The 21,140-nt window shown below is 39.5% G+C and overlaps 1 protein-coding gene and 1 pseudogene across 2 annotated transcripts in view; one reads left to right on the top strand and one right to left on the bottom strand.

The window, feature by feature from the left end:
- Nucleotides 1–20,915, top strand: part of LOC308351514 (organic anion transporter 7-like) — a 34,549-nt gene extending 13,634 nt beyond the window's left edge. The window contains exons 6-10 of the mRNA XM_080817240.1: nucleotides 12,837–12,952; nucleotides 14,112–14,326; nucleotides 16,151–16,259; nucleotides 16,949–17,152; nucleotides 19,394–20,915. Coding sequence (XP_080673366.1) covers nucleotides 12,837–12,952; nucleotides 14,112–14,326; nucleotides 16,151–16,259; nucleotides 16,949–17,152; nucleotides 19,394–19,454 — 705 coding nt within the window. The 3' untranslated portion in view covers nucleotides 19,455–20,915. The remainder of the gene's footprint in view (nucleotides 1–12,836; nucleotides 12,953–14,111; nucleotides 14,327–16,150; nucleotides 16,260–16,948; nucleotides 17,153–19,393) is intronic.
- LOC308351550 (rRNA-processing protein FCF1 homolog) lies at nucleotides 538–1,277 on the bottom strand (annotated as a pseudogene). Its single transcript has one exon. The product of its transcript is annotated as an rRNA-processing protein FCF1 homolog (transcript).
- Nucleotides 20,916–21,140: the final 225 nt, after the last annotated feature.

The following is a 21,140-nucleotide window of genomic DNA, read 5'->3' as shown; positions in this document are numbered from 1 at the left end:
TTCTTTACCCATTCATCCACTGGTGGACATTCAGTTGGTTTCCTTGGTTTGGCTATTGTGAATAGTGCTGCAGTGAACATATGTGTGCAAATATCTCAAGATCCTGTTTATAATTCTTTGGGGCTTAACTTTAACCTTTCTGTTTGCAAGGGTAGGGGGATGGAAAGGATTCTCATAGAGACAAGGAACCATCATCTTCCCCTGTTTAATTGGAAAAGGAGAGGATTAGGGTCTTGACGGTCAAAGAGGAGCAATAAAACATGTTTGAAGACATGTTCAATGGCACATCTGAAGGATTTTTCTTAAAACCACTTTATGTGAGTGATGAATAGTGAGATTCTACCCCTGAAACTAATAATACGATATGTTAACTAACTTGAATTTAAATGAAATCTTTTTAAAAATCCCCAACTTTATGGAGGTATGACTAACATACAAAGAGCTGTCCGTATTTTTTTTATGAGCAATCATCTGATTTATTAAAAAGTGCAATATTTAAAATGATACAAAACATCAGTTTCAAAACAATACCAAAAAGTGAGTGTATTTAACCATACTTAGCTCATAACAGGAAAAGGGGTAAGAAGAATAATTCATGCTATAGCATGTTGCTAATATGAACCAGCAACAGAAAAAGCTGGTAAAGGAAGGCAGAGGAACTCTATCTTTTAAGAATTAGAACCGAGGGGCTCCATAATCATCTGGCATCCGCTCAATGTTGTACCATGGTTAGAAATGTACATGATGGGAACTCCAGGGATCTTCCGGATCCTTCGTTTAAGGTCTCGGTCAACTGTGGCCACGATGTAACACTTGTGCTGAGTTATTCTCTGCACTAAGCAGTCATCTGCATAGGTTCCTTTGTGTGTGCATGGTAATCGTTCAAATCTTGGATCCTTGGCAATCCTTAGAGCCACTCGATACTTCTGCCCCAGTTTCTCAATTTCAGCCATTACACAGTCAGTTATACAAGGGATACACTTGGCATAAAGACAGTCCATCATTGACTGTACTAAGTCAAGTTTGGCTTTAATGGAAAAGTTGATAAAGTTGGTATCAACCAGGATGTGGTAAGGTGGGCCCAGCTGTGTTTTATATTGGAAGACTAAGCAGGAAGGATGTTGGGGGACTTCTCTTTCCTTGAGTGCACTGGGATCTTTCTTTTCTTTTTTTTTTTTTTTAGGTTTTAATCTATCCTTTTCTTTAAGCCTCTGATCTCAGAGACAAAGCATTCGCTTCATAGTCGCATACTTCCTTGCTTTCTTTTGCTTCCCCATGTTCACGTAGTACTCTTGTTACGTATTTAATATATACAAGTTGATGAATCTGATAAGTACACATCTAAACGTCGGCACCACAACCCATGCAATAAACATATCCATTATCGCCTGAAACTTTCTCCTGCCCTTTTTACTCATTATTTTTGTGATAACACTCAATACAAGACCTACTAATAGCAAATTTTCAATATATGGTATAGCACTGTAACTAGAGACACTATGCTGTACAGGGGATCCTTAGAACTGATCTCACATAAGTGAAACTTTGTACCCTTTGACAAGTATGTCCCTGTTTCCCACACCCCCCAGCATCTGGCAAATACTATTCAGTTCTCTGCTTCTTTGTTTCAGATCTTACATCTTAGTCTTTAACCCTTTGTGAGTTGATTTTTGTGTACAATGTAAGATGTTTCCGGTTTCAATCTTTTGCATGTCAGTATCTGTTTTCCACAACACCATTCATGGAAAACACTATTCTGTCCCCAGTGTGAATTCTTGGCACCACTGTCCAAAATCAGGCGACCGTGTATGCTTAGTCTAATGCTATTCTGTTCCATTGGGCTATATGTTTGTTTTTATACTAGTACCATACTGTAGCTTTGTAATATATTTTGACATCAAAACATGTGATGCCTCCGGTGTTGTTTCTGTTCATAAGTTCTTTGATTGTTAAGGGTCTTCTGTGTTTCCATATGAATTTTAGGATTGCTTTTTTCTCTTTTTTTTAACTTAAATTCAATTAGCCCACATACAGTACATCATTAGTTTCAGATGTAGTAGTCAATAACTTACCAGTGCTTGCGTTTTCTTCCTTCTAGTGAGGAATAGCTGACACACAACATTGCATTGGTTTCAGGTATACGGCATAGTGAGTCAACAACTCTACATTATACTATGCTCACAAGTGTAGCTGTTGTCCCCATACAGTGCTAGAACCCCACCATTGGCTATATTCCCCATGCTGTACTTCTCTACTTCATGACTTATTCATCCCATAACTGGAAGCCTATACCTCCCACTCCACTTCATCCATTTTGCCCATCTCTCCATCTCCCACCCCTCTGACAACCACTGGTTTGTTTTCTATATTTATTGATCTGTTTCTCCTTTTTGTTTTGTTTTTTAGATTCCAAACATAAGTGAAAATGTATGGTATCTGTCTTTGTCTGACTTATTTCACTTACCATAATATCCTCTAGGTCCATCCAGATTGCCACAAATGGCAAAATTTCATTCTATTTTTATGGCTGAGTAATATTCCACTAATATATATGTCATATACATACATACATATGTATTATGCACATACCACACCTTCTTTATCCATTCATCTATCAGTGGACATTACATTGCTTCCATTATCATGGCTATTGCAATAATGCTGCAATAAACACAGGGGTTTTCTTTGGGTAAATGTTTAGTAGTGGAATTACTGGATCACATGATATTTCTATTTTTAAATATTTTAAAGATTGATTTATTTATTTTAGAGAAAGCATGAACATGCGTGTGAGCCAGGGAGAGGTGGGGGCAGAGGAAGAGGGAGGGAAATCCTCAAGCAGACTTCCTGCTGGAGCCAAATGTGGGCCTTAATCCAGGGACCCTGAGATCATGACCTGAACTGAAACCAAGAGTCAGATTCTCGACTGACTGACCCCCACAGTGCCCCTCTATTTTTAATTTGTGAGGAACCCTCCATGTTGTTTCTGCACCAATTTACATTCCCATCAACAGTGTTATAACCTCTTATTGAACTGCTCCCTTTATCATTAGGTAATGCCCTCTCTGTCTCTTGTTACAATCTTTTTTTAAAGTCTATTTTGTCTGACATAAGTATTGCTACCTGGCCCCCCCTTTTTTCTTTTTGCTTCCATTTGCATGGAATATCTTTTTCCATTCTTTCACTTTCAGTCTGTATGTTTCTTTAGGTCTGAGCTGAGTCTCTTGGAAGCAGCATATGGGGGGTGGGTCTTGTCTTTTATTTATTTATTTTTGGGGGGAGGTCTTGTCTTTTTTAATCCATTCTTCCACCATATGTCTTTTGATTGGAGCATTTAGATGACTTACACTTAAAGTAATTATTGATCTAGATGTACTTATTGCCATTTTGTTCATTGTTTTCTGGTTTTTTTATTGTCTTTCTCTGTTCCTTTCTTCTTCTTTTATTCTCTTTTCCTGTAATATAGATGACTTTCTTTAATGTTGTGCTTGGCTTTCTTTCTTTTTATTTTTTATGTATCTATTACAGGTATTTGGTTTATGGTTTTCGGTTTATGGTTTTCATGAGGTTCATATATAGCATCCTAAATGTATAGTAGTCTATATTAAGTTGATGACCACTTAAGTTTGGACACATTCTAAAAGAACTTCCTTTTTATTTCCTTCTCCATATTTTATGTATATATCACCATGTTTTACATCAAATTACTGTGTGAGCCCTCATAACTAATTCTTTTTAAAAATTATGTTATTTTGGTAACCATACAGTATGTCATTAGTTTTTGATGTAGTGTTCCATGATTCGTTGTTAGCATATGACACTTGGCACTGAAACCCAGTGCCAATTCTTTACATGTAATTGATTTTACTACTTTTATCTTTTAACCTTCATACTAGCTTTGTAAGTAATTGCCCTCTACCTTTACTGTATGTTTGCTTTTACTCATGAAATTTTTTCCTTCCAGAATCTTCTCACCTCTAATTATGGTCTTTTTTTTTTTCCATGTAAAGAAGTCCCTTTAACACTTCTCACAAGGCCAGTTTATTGGTGATGAACTTTTTAAAAAGATTTATTTATTTATTTATTTATGTATTTATTTTATAGAGAGAGCACATGCACATGTGTGGTGGCTGATGCAGAAGGAGAGGGAGAGAAATCTTAAGCAGACTCTGTGCTAAGCACAGAGCCTCACACAGGGCTCAATCTCGTGACCTTGAGATCACGATCTAAGCTGAAACCAAGAGTCAGATACCTAAACTAGGTGTCCCTGGTGCTGATGAACTTATAAAACTTTTGTTTGTCCGGGAAACTCCTTATCTCTCCTTCCCTTCTGAATGGTAATCTTGCTGGGTAGAGTATTCTTGGTTGTAGGGCTGTTTTTTTTCTTTTCAACACTTTGTCTCTATCATGTCACTCCCCTCTGGCCTGCAAAGTTTCTACTGAAAAATCAGCTCATAGTCTTATGGGGTTTCCCCTGGTATGTAACTAGTAGCTTCTCTCTTGCTACTTTAAAAATTCTCTCTTTATCTTTAATCTCTGGCATTTTAATTATTGTGTCATTGTGTGGAACTCCTTGGGTTTATCTTAATTGGGGCTCTCTGGCTTCCTTAACTTGGATATGTGTTTCTTTTCCCAGGTTAGGGACTTTCTCAGCAATTATTTCTTCAAATAAGTTTTTTTTGCCCCTTCCTCTCTTTTCTTCTTCTGGGGCCCCTATAATGTGAATGTTTGTTCACTTGGTGTTATTCAAGAGATCCCATAACCTATCCTCATTTTTAAAAAATTCTTTTTTATTGTTGCTTTCAGTGTGTTTTCCATTATCCTGTCTTCCAGATCACAGACATGTTCTTCTGCATCCTCTAATCTACTGTTTATTCCCTCTAGTGTCTTTTTCATTTCAGTTCTTGTATTCCTTAGCTCCAATTAGTTCTATATATATATATATTTTTTCTATCTCTTTGTCAAAGTTCTCACTGAATTCATCCATACTTCTCTCCAGTCTGATGAGCATCTTTATGACCATTACTTTGAACTTATCAGGTAGATTGGTTATCTCCATTTCATTTAGTTTCTCTTCCGAGATTTTGTCTTATTCTTTCATTTGGAGCATGTTCCTCTGTCTCCTCATTTTGCTTGGATTTTTGTGTTTGTTTTTATGAATTAGGTGGAACACCTACTTCTCCTAAACTTGAAGGAATCATCCTGTGTATGGTTATTGCCTGTGTAGACTCTCTGTGCCTGATGACTTGTGCTGGATGGCTAGAGCTGTGGCTGGTGTGGGCTAGGGACTCTAGGACACTCTGTGTTGGGACTGTCCCTACTGGGTTGTCTGGCGCTGAAGTGGGCATGGGCCAGGGTGTCCCAGGGCTCTCCATGCAGAGGGCTCCCTGTAAGGACAGCTGAGCTAAAGTGAATGCAATCCTGGGGTTCCTGGGGCTCTCCATGCAGACGACACCCTAGCAGGATAGCTGAATCTTAAGCAGTGACAAGGTGGGATATTCTCTGGTCTCTCTGCACAGAGAGAACCTTGGTTCTCTGTGTGAGCTCTGAAGCTGAAGTGAGTGCAGGCTAGGGAGTCCCAGGACACTCTGTGCAGGGGACACTGTGGCAGGCCGGTGGGAGCTGAGGTGGGTTCAGTCCAGATAAAGAGGTGGTCCAGGGCAGTTCACTCAGGAGATGCCCTGGAAAATCATTTGGGACAAAGGTGGGTTTAAAGTGGGAGGTCCTGGGGTGCTCTACACTGAGGATTCCCTGGTAAGTCATCTGGAAACAGAGTGGTGCTGGCCTGGAGGGTTCCAAAGTACTTTGCACCTGTGTCATATAGGTGAGACAGCTGGAGCAATAATGAGTGTTGGCCAGAGGTGTCTTGGTGTGCATCACACTGGGTCACCTTGGTGGGATAACAGGCTGGTGTGAGCTAGGGGTCCAGGGCTTACTGAGACAGTAGACTGGTGAAGCTGCCTGGACCCTGCTCCCATCTGCACTATCAAGGTTGTAAGGAAATGTAAACCCTGGTGCTTGCCAACTCCTCTGATCTGGAAAGAGTTCCAGCAGCTCCCCACCATTTGGCAGAGTTGTAGGGCTTAACCTTTTATATTTCATATGCTCCTTTAAACTGGCTTTTTTTTTTCTGTGCCCCAGGGCAGACAAGTCTGCTCATAGTCCCACTGCAGTTTGCAGTGTCTGAGGTGAGAACTCCCTTTGTTATCACATCTCCATTTCTCTAGCCATTCTCTGCATGGTCTATCTTTTCTTGTGCAGAAGCTGTTCAGTCATCCCTCAGATCTTCTCCAGGATTAATTACTCTATAAAGAGATATAGATCCGTGTGTTCTATGGAGGAGGTGAGTTCAGGGTCTTCCTATGTTGCCATCCTGGACTACGCAGGATTGGTTCTTTCTTTTTTTTGTTCTTTTAAAAACATTTATTTGATACTTCATTCTAAAGGATTCGATGCATTTTACAACATTCACATATGTGAATCACTTGTGAGGAAAACAGAAATCAAAATTTAAAAAACATTAAGACTGTATAAAGAATAACACTAGGGGCGCCTGGGTGGCTCAGTGGGTTAAGCCTCTGCCTTCGGCTCAGGTAATGATCTCAGGGTCCTGGGATCGAGCCCCGCCTCGGGCTCTCTGCTCAGCAGGGAGCCTGCTTCCCCCCTCTGTCTGCCTGCCTCTCTGCCTACTTGTGATCTCTCTGTCAAATAAATAAATAAAATCTTAAAAAAAAAAGAATAGCACTAACACATAGACAAAAAGATTATGTGTGTGTGTGTGTGTGTGTGTGTGTGTGTGTGTATTCTCCACATGTATTTTGAATCCATCCAGCCATTTTTCAACTCCACTGCTACCTCTATAGTCCACATCCTTCTTCCCTCTGGCCTAGTTTCTCTCCCACCTCCACTGTTGCTCCCTTCTCATCCCTTGCTCAGAAAGTAGCTAGAGTGAGGCAACTGAATGGCTCATTCCGTTAAGCATTCAACTCTTGGTTTTGGCTCAGGTCATGATCTCAAGGTCCTGAGATTGAGTCCTACTCAATCCCCATCAGGCTCTGTGCTCAGTGGGGAGTCTGCTGGAGATTCTCTCCCTCTGCCCCTCCCCCCCCACTTGTGCATGCTCTCTCTCAAATAAATTAAATTTTTAGGGGAAAAAAAAAAGGAAAACAGCCAGAGGATACTTTAGAAACATAAGCCTGATCCTCTAAACCACCTTCTCCTGCCTAACAACATCTATAGGTCCTCTCTTGAATTTAGGATAAAAGTCAATGTCCCTACATATGACCCACTAAGCCTTTTGTGGTTTGGTGCTGACAACTTCTAGCAGCCATTGTTGATTTTGAGCTTCCCATTAACTATTTGTACTTCCTAATTGCAACCTAGTTTTCTTTTAGGGAATCACCTCTTTACCTTTGGATAAAACAGTCTGGTGGAACCCTCAGTCTGGTGCCCTGTCTTTTCCTAGGCATGGGGCAAGCTTTTTTTTTCTTTTCTTTTTCTTTGTTTCTTTCTTTTTTCTTTTTTCTTTTTCTTCCTTCCTTTCTTTTTTTTTTTTTTTTTTTTGCAAACAAATCTTAAGAGCAAGGCCAATAGACCCTCTGAGAATGAGTTGATGGACAGAGGTAAAAGTTGGTTAAAGTTGACTGATCCAAGAGGCAAGTACCCAGACCTGGCCATACCTACTACAAGACTCTTCTTCCTGGACTTCCTGCTCCTAGCACTTTGGAGATTCCTGAACCCCACCTATTTGAAATTCTTTCCATCAATTCAGGATTGTTTTCTCTATTTCTGTAAAGAAATCCATTTGGATTTTGATAGGGATTTTATTAAATCTATAGATCACTTTGGGTACTATGGGTATTTTACCAGTATTAATTCTTTCAATCCATGAATATGGGATATCTTTCCATTTTTTATTTGTCTGCTTTAATTTGTTTCTGTAGTGTTTATGATTTTTAATATACAAGTTTTTCATCCCTGGTTAAGTTTATTTCTAAAGACTCTATTACTTTTAAATTTATTGTAAACAGGATTTTTAAAAAATACCACACTCAGGGTGGAGCCCAGTGTAGGGCCTGAACTCACGATCCTGAGATCAAAACTTAAGCTGAGATCAGGAGTTGGATGCTTAACTGACTGAACCACCCAGGTGCCCTGAACAGGATTGTTTTCTTAATTTCATTTTCAGATAGTCTGTTGCTGGTGTATAGAAATGCAACTGATTTTTGTATTTTGCTCTTGTGTCCTGAAACTGAATTCATGTATTGTTTCTAACAATTTTGGAGGTGTCTTTAGGGTTTTCTGCATAAAAGATCATGTCATCTGCCAACAGAGATAATCTTTTTTCTTCCTTTCTGATTTGAATGCCTTCTGTTTCTTTTTCTTATCTAATTGCTCTGGCTAGGACTTCCCAATCCTATATTGAATTAAAGCAGCATTCTTGTCTGGTTCCAGGATCTTAGAGGAAAAGCTCTCAGTTTTCCACCATTGAGTATAATGTTAGCTGTGGGCTTTTCATATATGACCTTTAAGGTAAGTTCCTTATTTCTTGAAAGTTTTAAAAATCATGGATGTGGGTCGAATTGTGTCAGATGCTTTTTTACATCTATTGGGATGATCATATGTTTTCTAACCTTCATTCTGTTAATGTGGTGTATCACATTTTTAAAAATATGTATGTGTTGAATTATCCTTGCATCCCAGGAATAAATTCCACTGAGTCATGTGTGCAGTGTGTGTGTGCTGTTGAAGTTGGTTTGCTAATATGTTGTTGATGATTTTTTTCACTTTTGTTCATTGGGGAAATTGCCCTGTAGTTTTCTTTCCTTATGGTGTCTTTGTCTGACTTTTGTTTCAGAGTCATACTGCACTCATAAAACAAATCTGTTAGTGTTTCCTGTTTATTTTTTGGAAAAGATTGAGGAGGATTGGTGTTCATAACTTAAATGTTTGGTAGAATTCACCTGTGAAGCCATCTGGTGTCAGGCTTTTATTTCTGGGCTACATTTAAAAAAAAAATTCGAGTTAGTTGACATACAGTTCAATATTGGTTTCAGGAGAAGAGTTCATTGGCTCATCATTTATATATAACACCCAGTGCTTATCATAACACATGTCTTCCTTAATACCCATTACCCATCCCTCCCATCTCCCACCCACCTCCCTCCTTCCATCAACCCCCTTTGTTCTCTATAGTTAAGAGTCTCATGATTTGTTTCCCTCTCTCTTTTCTCCTCCCAAATGTTCATCCATTTTTTTTCTTAAATTCCACATAAGAGTGAAATCATGTAGCATTTGTCTTCCTCTGATTGACTTATTTTCCTTAGCATAGTACACTCTAGCTCCATCCACATCATTGCAAATGGCAAGAATTCATTCTGTCGATGGCTGACTAGTATTTCATAACATATATACATACACACACACACACACACACACACACACATACATATATATCACATCTTCCTTATCCATTCATCAGTTGATGGGCATTTGGGCTCGTTCCCTAGTTTGGCTATTGTTGATAATGTTTCTATAAACATCAGGGGGCATGTACTCCTTTGAATGTGTATTTTTGTACCTTTTGGGTAAATACCTATTAGTGCAATTGCTGGATCATAGGGTAATTCTATTTTTAGCTTTTTGAGGAACCACTATACTATTCTCCAGAGTGGCTGCAATAGTTTGCATTCCCACTAACAATGTAAGAAGGCTCCCCTTTCGCCACATCCTTGCCAACATCTGTTTCTTGTGTTATTAATTTTAGCCATTCTGACTGATGTGATTTGATATCTCATTGTGGTTTTGGATTGTATTTCCTTGATGATGAGTGATGTTGAACAACTTTCCTTTTTTTTTGGGAAGCTACCTGTAACTTGTTTCTTTCTTTTTTTTTTTTTTAAATTTAAATTCAATTAGCCAACATATAGTACGTTATTAGTTCCTGACATTGTGTTCAATGGTTCATCTTTTCATGTGTCTGTTAGCCATATGGGTATCATCTTTGGAAAATGTCTATTTGTATCTTCTGCCCATTTCTTAACTGGATTATTTGTTTTTTGGGTGTTGAGTTTAATAAGTTCTTTATAGATTGGATACTAACACTTTATCAGATATGTCTTTTATAAATATCTCCTCTGGGATACTTTTTATTACTGTTTCAATCTCCTTATTGGTCACTAGTTTTTTCAGGTTTTCTATTTCTTCTTGATTCAGTTTTGGTAGTGTGTAGGCTTCTAGGAATTTATCTATTTCTTCTACATTGTTTGTTTTGGTGCCATATTATTGTTATATAGTCCCTTGTGATCTTTTTTTATTTCTGTAGTATCAGTTGTAATGTCTTCTCTTTCACTTCTGGTTTTATTTATTTGAGTCTTCTCTCTGTTTTCATGGCCAGTCTAGCTAAAAGTTTGTCAATTTTTTCATCCTTTAAAAAAAACCCTAGTTCTTTTATCAATTTTTTTTTCTGTTTTTTTTTTTTTTTCCCCTCTAATTCCTTAGAGCCTTGTACTGGTGTTTGTGCATTTTAAAAAATTTTTCAATTAGCCAACATATCATACATCATTAGTTTTTGATGTAGTGTTCAACGATTCATCAGTGACATGGAACACCCATGCTCCTCACAACATGCAGCCTCCTTAATACCCATCATCCCAGGGTGTTTGTGCATTTGAAGAAGGAGTAGCATCTACCAGTCTTTACAGTCTGCTTGGCAGGAAAAGCCCTTCACCAGTCATCATGGCTGGAGATTCTGGGTAAGCCAATTAGCAGGGTTTATCAGTGGGTCTTCTCCTTGGGTCCATGGATGTGTGGACCATTTTCCAGGGTCTGCAGGTGGATCCACTTTCAGATTCATGAACAGGTGGGCCAGGTTGTGGGCTTGCTAAAGCCTCTTTGAAGTAAAGCAAGGGTGAATAGCAAGAGAAAGACATAGCCTGGATTGCAGATGTGCAGGAGCTGAATGCTACTTAAACATAGTTACATTTGAAATGGGCCTTACAGGTTGAGGTAGAACTAGCCAGGTTTAAATCAAGCAGAGATATGACTAAATTTGCAATTGAGAGCAGACCGCTGAGGGGCCAAGCCAGTGGTATACTAGTAAATGTTTAACACCTAACATTATAGGAGGGGGAAAAAAAGCCATAGATCTCAAATTTGTGGTGATTATCAATTTCTGTAGTATGAATACTACCACCATTGTCAATAAAAGCCACCAGCATCATGGTGATTGCTTTACAAACTATCTAAAAATTTAATGAAGGGCTTTTGTGTATTTGTACCTGCTAATTCCAGGACAACAATGGGCAGTTTCATGCTTTTCACCCCAACGTGGTGTTATGATGGGCACAAATAGTTTTGTTTGTTTGTTTGTTTGTTTTAACTAGCAAAGGACAATCAGAGAAAAAGAAAAGATGCATTTAAAAAAACAAAGATCCAGCAGGCTCCCATTTTAATATAGGTCTCCTCTTCCTTAATTAAGAATTTTACCAGGTATGAGGAGCTCCTTGACTTCCCATAAATGACCTGACATCACCTCCCTAAATTCTTCCAGAAATCCAACTCACATCTCTGCTCACCAAAAGTGAATGGCCAGTATGAAATAACCCATCAGCATCCCCCAGACGTTTACTCTGATACTGGATATGACTTGAGGCCAGTCTCACAGGCAAGGCAGCCCTCATCTGGCCCAAGTTTAAGGTATGCTTGGAGCCCATCCTTAGAATACTGCCTATGACAATGACCTGTGATCATGAGTTTCTGGTGTTAGTTGAAGGAAGGAGATGCTATCTTGACTCTTCTCTTCCAAAAGCATAAGTCCAGCATTTTGTTGCTTGAACTAACTCTGCAACTGAAAAGGACATTCTTAATCTGGTAGGTCCTCACTTAGGTGACCGTACATTTCTCTAAAGTCCCTTCCTCATGGAATTTTTCCAATGGACTTCATGGTATTGTAGAGGCAGGATGAGAATTAAGTCAATATTATTGGAATAATTAGTAAGTAAGTGAGGTTTGCTGGATATAATTCCATCTGTATTTATAACCTAATGTATGGCTAGAAAGTCTTCATGAAAAGGTGCTATTATTTTTCTCTACCTATTTCTTCTCCCCCTCCATCTCCTCCTTCTCCTCTCCTCCCCTCCTTCTCCCTCCTCTTCTCCTTCTCTCCTCCTCCTCTCCTCCTCCCCCCGCTTCTTCTTCATGACAGAGATTGAGGTTTAGAAATACTTAATAACCTTCTGCAAGGTATACACCTAGCGTGCTGCAGGGCCATTAAGCAGCTCCAGTTTATAATCAACTTGGGTATGAGTTATTCTACATCAAGCTGCCACCCTGGTTTCATCCTCAGATTTAATTCTAGGCATCACCTTCATGGAAGCACAATATGCCAGGAATTCCCTCAAAGATACTGAATGAAGAACCAAAATAAAGGCTCTCAGGAAATGTCATTTTTCCTGAGGTAAACAGTTTCTTTGCAAAGGATGGCTGGCTGAGAACCAAGCTTAACGTCCAGGTGTTTCACGTCCATCTACCATAAATGGAGCTTTGGACCTTAATCCAAGTAACTCACATTTGATTCACTTCCTGATCTGAATATCTAACATGCACACCCTTTCTGATGCCCGACAGCCCACTCAGATCTTGTGTTTAAAAAGTCCTTTATTTTCCCGAGGCTCCTTTAACTCCCTAATTCACCTTTCACATGTCAGTGTCTTTTTGAGGTCTTGATTTCCTCCTAAATATAACAGCAAATGGTCTGGCTTATCCTCTGTGGGGGGCCTCCTAATGCTCACATTGTGTGACAACTGAACAGTTTCTTGTGGTGGTTGTTGTTGAAGGTTTTGAGATCCACCGTGCAGGAGGAGCTGGAGATAGCACAGAAAAAACCTTCCTTGCCTGACTTGTTCCGCATGCCCATCCTGCGCAGAAGGATCTGTTTATTGTCCTTCGTGAGGTAGGTTTCACACTGTGCATGAAGAATATTAAAATAGTGGAGACATGAATCTATTCCTATCAAAGGATACAACAGGTTATAGGGACAGATTTGGAGATAAAATATGAGGAAGCCAAAGATAATTGCATTTTTTAGTTACAGAAAGACTGACCCAGAACTAATTGTGCAATGAGTTTTGTTTATTAGGTCAACTTACCAGTGGAAATGAAAGCTGTGAACTTCAATCACAGTAGAGATTTTAGCTTTAAGTTTCTTCACTTATTAGTTTCCATCTCAACAGAGATAAAATCACAAAGAGTTGGGATGCCTGGCTGGCTCAGTGAGAAGAGCATGTGACTCTTCATCTAAGGGTTGTGAGTTTGAGCCCCACACTGGGTGTAGAGATCACCTAAATAAACTTTAAAAAAATTCTTAAGTGAACCAATGTATATAGCTTGATGGATATTTGTATATGTAAATGTGCAACCATCACTCAAATCAGGATATAGAAAAAAACTCTAAAACCCTTGAGGGCCTCATTATGTATTCTTTCTTTCTTTCTTTTTAAGATTTTATTTATTTATTTGACAGACAGAGATCACAAGTAGGCAGAGAGGCAGGCAGAGAAAGAGAGGAGGAAGCAGGCTTCCTGCTGAGCAGAGAGCCCTATGCGGGGCTTGATCCCAGGACTCTGAGATCATGACCTGAGCCGAAGGCAGAGGCTTTAACCCACTGAGCCACCCAGGTGCCCCAGTATTCTTTCTTTTTTTAAAACAAGGTTTTATTTATTTATTTGAGAGAGAGAGAGAGAGAGAGAGAATACAAACAGGGTGAGAGGCAGAAGGAGAAACAGACTCCCTGCTGAGCAGGACTCCAAGATCATGACCTGAGCCAAAGGCAGATGCTTAACTGTCTGAGCTACCCAGGGGCTTCCCTCATTATATATTCTTAAGAATACCCTCACCCAACAATGGTTACCAAAAAGCAACCATTATAACCTCCAATTTATGCAATATTTTGTGACAGTTTTTAAATCATCACCATGTAGAATATTCTACAAAACAGACCATGCCTTTGTGCTTGAACACCAACTACTGGCTGCCTGTCTGATGATATTTATGATTGTGGTTTGTAGAACCTAAGGTCTAAACGTCATGACATCTTCTTTTGTTCCCTGCAGATTTGCAAGCTACATGCCCTTTTATGGCCTGATTCTCCACCTCCAGCACATTGGGAACAATGTTTTCCTGTTCCAGATTCTCTTTGGCATGGTCAACATCCCTGCCAATTACGTTGCCCTTTTGGCACTGAATCATATGGGCCGTCGAGTAAGCCAGATGATTTTCATGTCCTTACTTGGAATCTTCATTCTGATCACCACGTTTCTGCCTGAAGGTGAGAAAAGAGCACAGGTTGAAGAAAGGAAATATCTCAGGGACTTGGGGACTAGACTCACACAAGGAAAGGAAGAATATGGTTCTAATGATTCCCCAAAACTGATCTGAGGATTTAGGACAGATTCTACCATTAAGCAGCTGGGAAAGAGTCATAGCTAAGTAAGAGCTGGTACAGACGTATGGCTATCCTTATCACATCTGAGAAGTATCTGGTGCCGTATCTGTTGGGTCTGTTATCAAAGGAATGAGACTGAGACAAAGTGAAAGTTATGCAAAGCCTTATTCTATGCCAAGCAGTAGAAGTGAGACTGACCGGCCAGGGCCGCCTCGGAAGAGAGCGACCCACCTTGGTCTTACAGGCTAGTTTTTATAGGGTACAATCGCAGACCTCTACGTATATGGTTTTGGCTGATTGGATGTCTTTTACCTGTCTGGCCTTATTTTAGGTGTGTGTTTTAGCAATGGTTACCCGGAACCGATACCACTAACTGCTGAGGTGCTTATTTAAACAACAAAATGGCTACCTAGGCAACATGGTATAACAAAATGGCTACCCAGGCAACAAAATGGCTATCTAGGCAACATGGAGTCACTCTGGCTAAGCAGGCCCAGGCAGGCCCTAGGGGTTTAGCAGGTTTTAACGTGGAATTGGCCCCAACAGTATCTTCCTTAAAATTTCTCTAGGGGACCAATTAATCACTTACCCTTTTGGCTTTGACCAATCACACTTGTAAATGACAGTATCATGTCCAATACATATTAATTTTATCTCATATGAGAACACAATACCCTCATTTCTGCTGCCTGGTTATTTTCTTATGACTACGGCTTTGGTGACAATTTACTCCGTGATGTCTACCTATATCCACTTGTGTGTCTTGTATTAGGTCACCATCACTGCAATCACGGTTTAGGGAAGACTTTTTGATTTCAAGAAAATAAAAGTATCTTGTCTTCAAGCAGAGAACCAGGCAATAGGAACAAGGAGTGAAGCAGTTAAAGCCTCTCTTAGAATCTATTTTACGAAATTAAATGATCTTATGTAATGAATAGGGGAACCGTGGTGGTCCCATGCTTCACCTAACTCCCAGCATAGCTGTGTATGTTACAGGATCCCAGATTGGTAGCTCTGCCCTCATCTTGGATGTGTGCACTGATGCATGTTTGCTGCTTTACCACAAGTGTACTCCAATGTTGTAATGCTCTCATGAGATTTTTTTAAAAAAATTAATGAGTAGAAAATGGACTCTGAGATTTCCTTTCAGAGGTTTCCAAAGTCCAGCAATCGTTCCCCTAATACAGGTCTTTATTCTTAAATCTTCAAATATTACTCTAGATCAAGCTAGTCTCCAGCTTATCCAGAACATGAGGCAAAGGTCTTACTACTCTCTGCCGCAGTACTAGCCCCAAGTCAATATCATGTGTGCACCCAGGTTTTAAACTTCTCAAGGACATCGATGAGTTTTACATCCCTCGGTAATTGTTCATATGGAGTCCCACTTTATACATGAAAGGCAGAGGAGATACTGGACAAAATAAATGAAATTGAACTCACGTTCCCCTCTCCGTCTTTGGCAAATCTCTGATGTGTAAGGGAGAGGTAATCAAATGACTCGGGTGTTCTATTCTCTGTTTAAGTTGTAACATACAGATAAGTCACATTTCTCCGCTATTAGTCACTCCATGTTCTCTGCCTCTGTGCACTTTTTCTACAATGTATTTAACACAAGCAAACATGTCCAATTGTGTCTTTTTCACTTGTTATTTGGCGGATGATTCCTTTAGCTCTGATTTCCTGAGTCTCACTGGTCTTTCTCTCCAGAAATGCAGACTCTGCGTGTTACTTTGTCAACTTTGGGAGTAGGAGTTTCTTCTGCAGCTCTCATGAGTTCTTCTGCCCATGGAAATGAACTAATCCCTACCATAATCAGGTACAAATCTCATGGAAGCTCTAGCAGGGTCAAAACAGACCTTTCCCAGCTAATTAACATTTATAGTGGAAAGAACACTGGTGAGTTATCAGAAGCATCAATTGTAATAGCTTTTTTAAAAAGATTTTATTTATTTATTTGACAGAGAGAGAAAGAGAGAGAGGAAATACAAGTAGGGGGAGTGGGAGAGGGAGAAGCAGGCTTCCCACTGAGCTGGGAGCCCAATACGGAATTCGATTCCAGGACCCTGGGATCATGACCTGAGCTGAAGGCAGATGCTTAACGACTGAACCACCCAAGTGCCCATAATAGTATTAATAGTAACAAAAATTACAACCAAAACTTATTAAAATCTGACTTTGGCAAGGCACTGTGTTCTTTTTTAACATACCATCTCTCATAATCTACAGAACCACTAAATGGTAGATGCTATGGATAAGAATATTTTAAAAATATGGACAAGAGTATTTTTTAAATGCTATATTTTAAAAGTATGTGTTAATGCACTTGTGCACTTGAAAAAAATTGCTAGCAAACAAGACAGCATATTTGAAATGTAAGAGTATATCATCAACTTTTGTGTATCTGAACACTATTATGATATCTCCCATAATTGAAGCAAAATAATAAATCACAAATTACCCGCATGGATTTATACCTAACTGTGTTTGTGTTGTTTGCACTCCAAGGGCAACAGTGACAGGAATCCTGGGAATTGCTGCTAATGTTGGAGGAGCCCTGGCTCCCCTCTTGATGATCCTAAGTGTGTATTCTCCCCACCTGCCCTGGATCATGTATGGAGGCTTCCCCATCCTCTCTGGTCTTGTTGTTCTCCTCCTTCCTGAAACCAGGAATCAGCCTCTGCCCGACTTCATCCAGGATGTGGAAAAGGAGTGAGTAGACCCCCTGGCTGCAACTTAGGGGAACTGTGTTTTCTAGGTCTGTGACGAGAAAGGCAAGACACCATTCAGGATCACTGTCCCCTGGGAAAGATTTATGAATTTTTAAAAATTTTTTGATTTATTCATTTAAGAGAGAGAGAGAGAGCACAAGCAGAGGGAGAGGTAGAAGGAGAAGGAGAAGCAGACTCCCTGCCCAGCTGGGAGCCCAATGTAGGGCTCGATCCCAAGACTCCAAGATCATGACCTGAGCTGAAGGCAGACACCCAATCATCTGAGCCACCCAGGGGCTCCTATGAATTTTTTTTTTTTAAGTGAGCTATATGCCCAACGTGGGGCTTAAACTCATGACCCCAAGACCAAGTCACCTGCCCTACCAACTGAGCCAGCCAGCTGCCCCTCCCAGGGAAAGATTTAGACCTAGACATTATGTCATGTGGTCAGTGCCTTTGGTTTAGCTACAGCTTTGTGCCTCTTCACACTGACTTCAGACTCCCCCGTGGCTCCCCAGGTCACACAGACTGGCTCTGCCCAGCGGCCAAAATTAGGTGCCTTAGGGTGACAAACACACCCTGAAGGTATTTTATAGACACACACAGATCCAGACACCAGGATTTCATCCCTCAGACCCCGGCAGCCCCCAGCTGGGGGAGTGCAGTGAGCTCCCCGGAGCGTCTGAGGACTGCCCTGGTCACTGAATCTGAATGGGATCAGGGAGATGACAGGAGCCCCTCCCACAGATGACCGTGTACCTCAGGGGAAGGGTCTGGTTGGGCTGCCGGTGAGATCCATACCAGCTGCTGTTTTCTGCTGCAGATGCAACTGTTGAGAAAAGTGGAAAAGGAGGAGTTAATATAGGTTGGTTGGTTGGTTGGTTTTACACAGAACAAGAAATTTTATTATCTTGAATGCTGGTGCGTTCAAACAAATAACAAGCTTAATCAGAGGAGGAGGCAGAGGGAAACCTCATATACTGTGGTGGATTTCTGGGCAGGTTTCAATCCTTTAAAGGTTGAAGGCGTAATTGTTCAGTCTTCTTTCAGATGGAGGTCTTCCCTTTTACTTGACATTTTTACTTTAACAGTTGTTATGAAGTTCAACCGAAGTCTTTCACCTGTAAGGTTAAATGAAAAACAGAGTGACTAAAACAATTGTTAGTTAGAGTTTGTTTTCTTTGTTCTTTCATATGCATGGTAATGTCTAACTTTGAAATTTTCTTATGGGCATCTTAATTTTTGAGTTTTTAAAAATGGTAAGACCATGAATTTTCTTGCTTTATGGATCATAGTAGCTTCACAAATGAGTAAGATACATGTACAAACAAAATTTCAGATGCTCTCAAAAACATATTTGGAGATATAGCACATGTGATATATATTTCTTTTGGGTCCTTATCCTTTTGGGATACTGAAGAACACCCAATTTAACATATAGGCATTTTTTTGGTCATAGGCCTACTCAAAAAGGAAGGAAGGAAGGAAAGAAAGGAGGAAGAAAGGGGTGCCTGAGTGGCGCGGCTTAGTTACATATCTGACTCTCATTCTCAGGTCAGGTCTTAATCTCAGGGTCATGAGTTTAGCCCATGGGCTTAAATGGGCTCCATGCTGGGCATGGAGCCTACTCAAAAATAAAATAAAATAAATAAAATATAGGCATTTTAAGTGATCAAGAATTTTTAAATTTTTAAAATTTTGAAGAATTTTTAAAATTTTTAAAAAGTTTAAAAATTTTAGAAAATTTTTAAATGATCAAGATTTGGAAAAGGGGTGCCTGGGTGGCTCAGTGGATTAAAGCCTCTGCCTTCAGCTCAGGTCATGGTCCCAGGGTCCTGGGATCGAGCCCCACATCAGGCTATCTGCTCAGCAGGGAGCCTACTTCCTCCTCTCTATCTGCCTGCCTTTCTGCCTACTTGTGATCTCTGTCTGTCAAATAAATAAATAAAATCTTAAAAAAAAAAAGAATCGGAAAGGATTTTTAAACTTTTGTATATTGTCTTTACCTCTTCCAAATCCCTTTGGCCTCCAGATCCCTTGGCCTCCAAAAGTGAGAGTGGGAGTTGAAACTATGGAAGCTGCCTTCCCAGAATTTACTCAGATCCTTCCAGCAGGGGTCCTGGTTTTAATCAAAATTGATGGGTCAAGAATCGGTTTGCTTTAAAGAATGCAGGACCTATATGTTGACTTGATGTCTTCTCATTTTTGTGCTTCTTTGTTGGTTTCATTGTATTTTTACCAGGAGACAAGGCCTAAGAAAAACAAAGAAGGACGATACCTTCATGAAAGTGACACAGTTTTAAGGAGTTCCAGTAATGAACTGCTAATCAAGGAGCAAGACAGAGGAAGGAAAGTCAGGATCATCCCCAGATACTGGAAAGATCTGTAAAATAAACAAAACAAAAAGCTATAATGGAAACATGGATCCCATTTATAATTGCAGGACTAAGTAACTACGCAATAGCTACTGTTAATCATAATGAGAAGTTTGAGGAAAGCCCTAATACTTGAAAAGGTTTTTTTTATTCTTGAAGTCTCGTAGATATACAATGTTCTGTTAGTTTCAGGTGCACCACATAGCGATTTCACAATTCTATGCATTCAAAGTCACAATATTTTTAAAGGAATCATAGTAAAATATGTGTAAAATTATAGATGTCTAGCATCTTTCTGGACAGAAAGGTAGAATAGAATTTAAAAACTTTGATTTTGCCCCAATTAATTGGTAGAGTAATTGCTGGAGTAATTACAATGGAAAACTCCATCTTTGGGGACAACTCCAAAAAGAGTTCCATATGTATCTACAAATTAATAATAGGCAAAGTGATTCAGAAAAATGAGGCTCATGGAGGGAGGATGAGGTAGGTTTTGGGGGCAGCATATGCTGGAATGAGACGCAATAGGTCAAAAACACAATAGCAGATGCCTTTACAAATCCAAAAGAGTCCAGAATGATATGGTAACATATTTGACACTTGAAGCTTAATCATCATCAGTGATTTCATTATCAATGATTCATTGATCATTATCATTATCAACCAATCATTATCAACGATTTATGATGATTAAGGGCATCATAAATCACTGACAGAAATAAGTAATTACATAATAATTACCATTAATTGACCTTATGAATAAATGTCTGGGGCACCTGAGTGGCTCAGTTGGTGAAACATCTGTCTTCAGCTCAGGTCATGATCCCAGGGTCCTGGGATCAAGCCCCGCATGGGGCTCCTTGCTCAGCGGGGAGCCTGCTTCTCCCTCTCCCTCTCCCTCTGCTTGTGTTCCCTCTCTCGCTGTGTCTCTCTCTGTCAAATAAATAAATAAAACCTTTTAATAAATAAATAAATAAATAAATAAATGCCTAATTTTTAAACTTCATTCCCTAAACCAAAAAAAAATACTCCATGTGATTAAAAAGATATATAGAACAATTAAACCATGTTATTCAACACAAAATCTTGGGGTTACAAAAGTGTTTTGCATAGTAAAGTAAACGCCAGAAATCTATGTAGAGGTAGATTGAACTAAATACTCGTTTAAAACCTCTGTTGGACCAGCCCTAGAGATAGAAGAGAAATCTAGAACAATACTCATAAAAATTACGAAAGCTGTAAACCTCTAGTGGTGTACCTTTATGAGATTTTTATTTTCTTTTTTTGTAAGTCTCTGTATCCTAAGTTTAAAAAGGATAATGCACCATTTAAAAATATTATAAGGAATCATCAAAAATAAATTTCGGGGGCGCCTGTGTGGCTCAGTCATTTAAGTGTCCGACTTTTGATTTCAGCTCAGGTCATGATCTCAAGGTTGTGAGATTCAGCCCTGGGTCAGGCTCCAAGCTAGGTGTGGAGCCTACTTAAGATTCTCCCTCTCCTTCTGCCCCCCCCCAACTAAAAAAATTGCAAAAGACAAATTAAAAAATTTCAAAATGGCTCTATATTAATATGTATATCTAACAAATATTCATGAAAAGTACATAATTCAAG

The sequence above is a fragment of the Martes martes genome (genome assembly GCF_963455335.1).
Source record: "Martes martes genome assembly, chromosome: 10".
Classification (NCBI taxonomy): domain Eukaryota; kingdom Metazoa; phylum Chordata; class Mammalia; order Carnivora; family Mustelidae; genus Martes; species Martes martes.
Note: the sequence above shows the minus strand (reverse complement) of the source record. Positions and strands in the feature narration are given on the sequence as shown.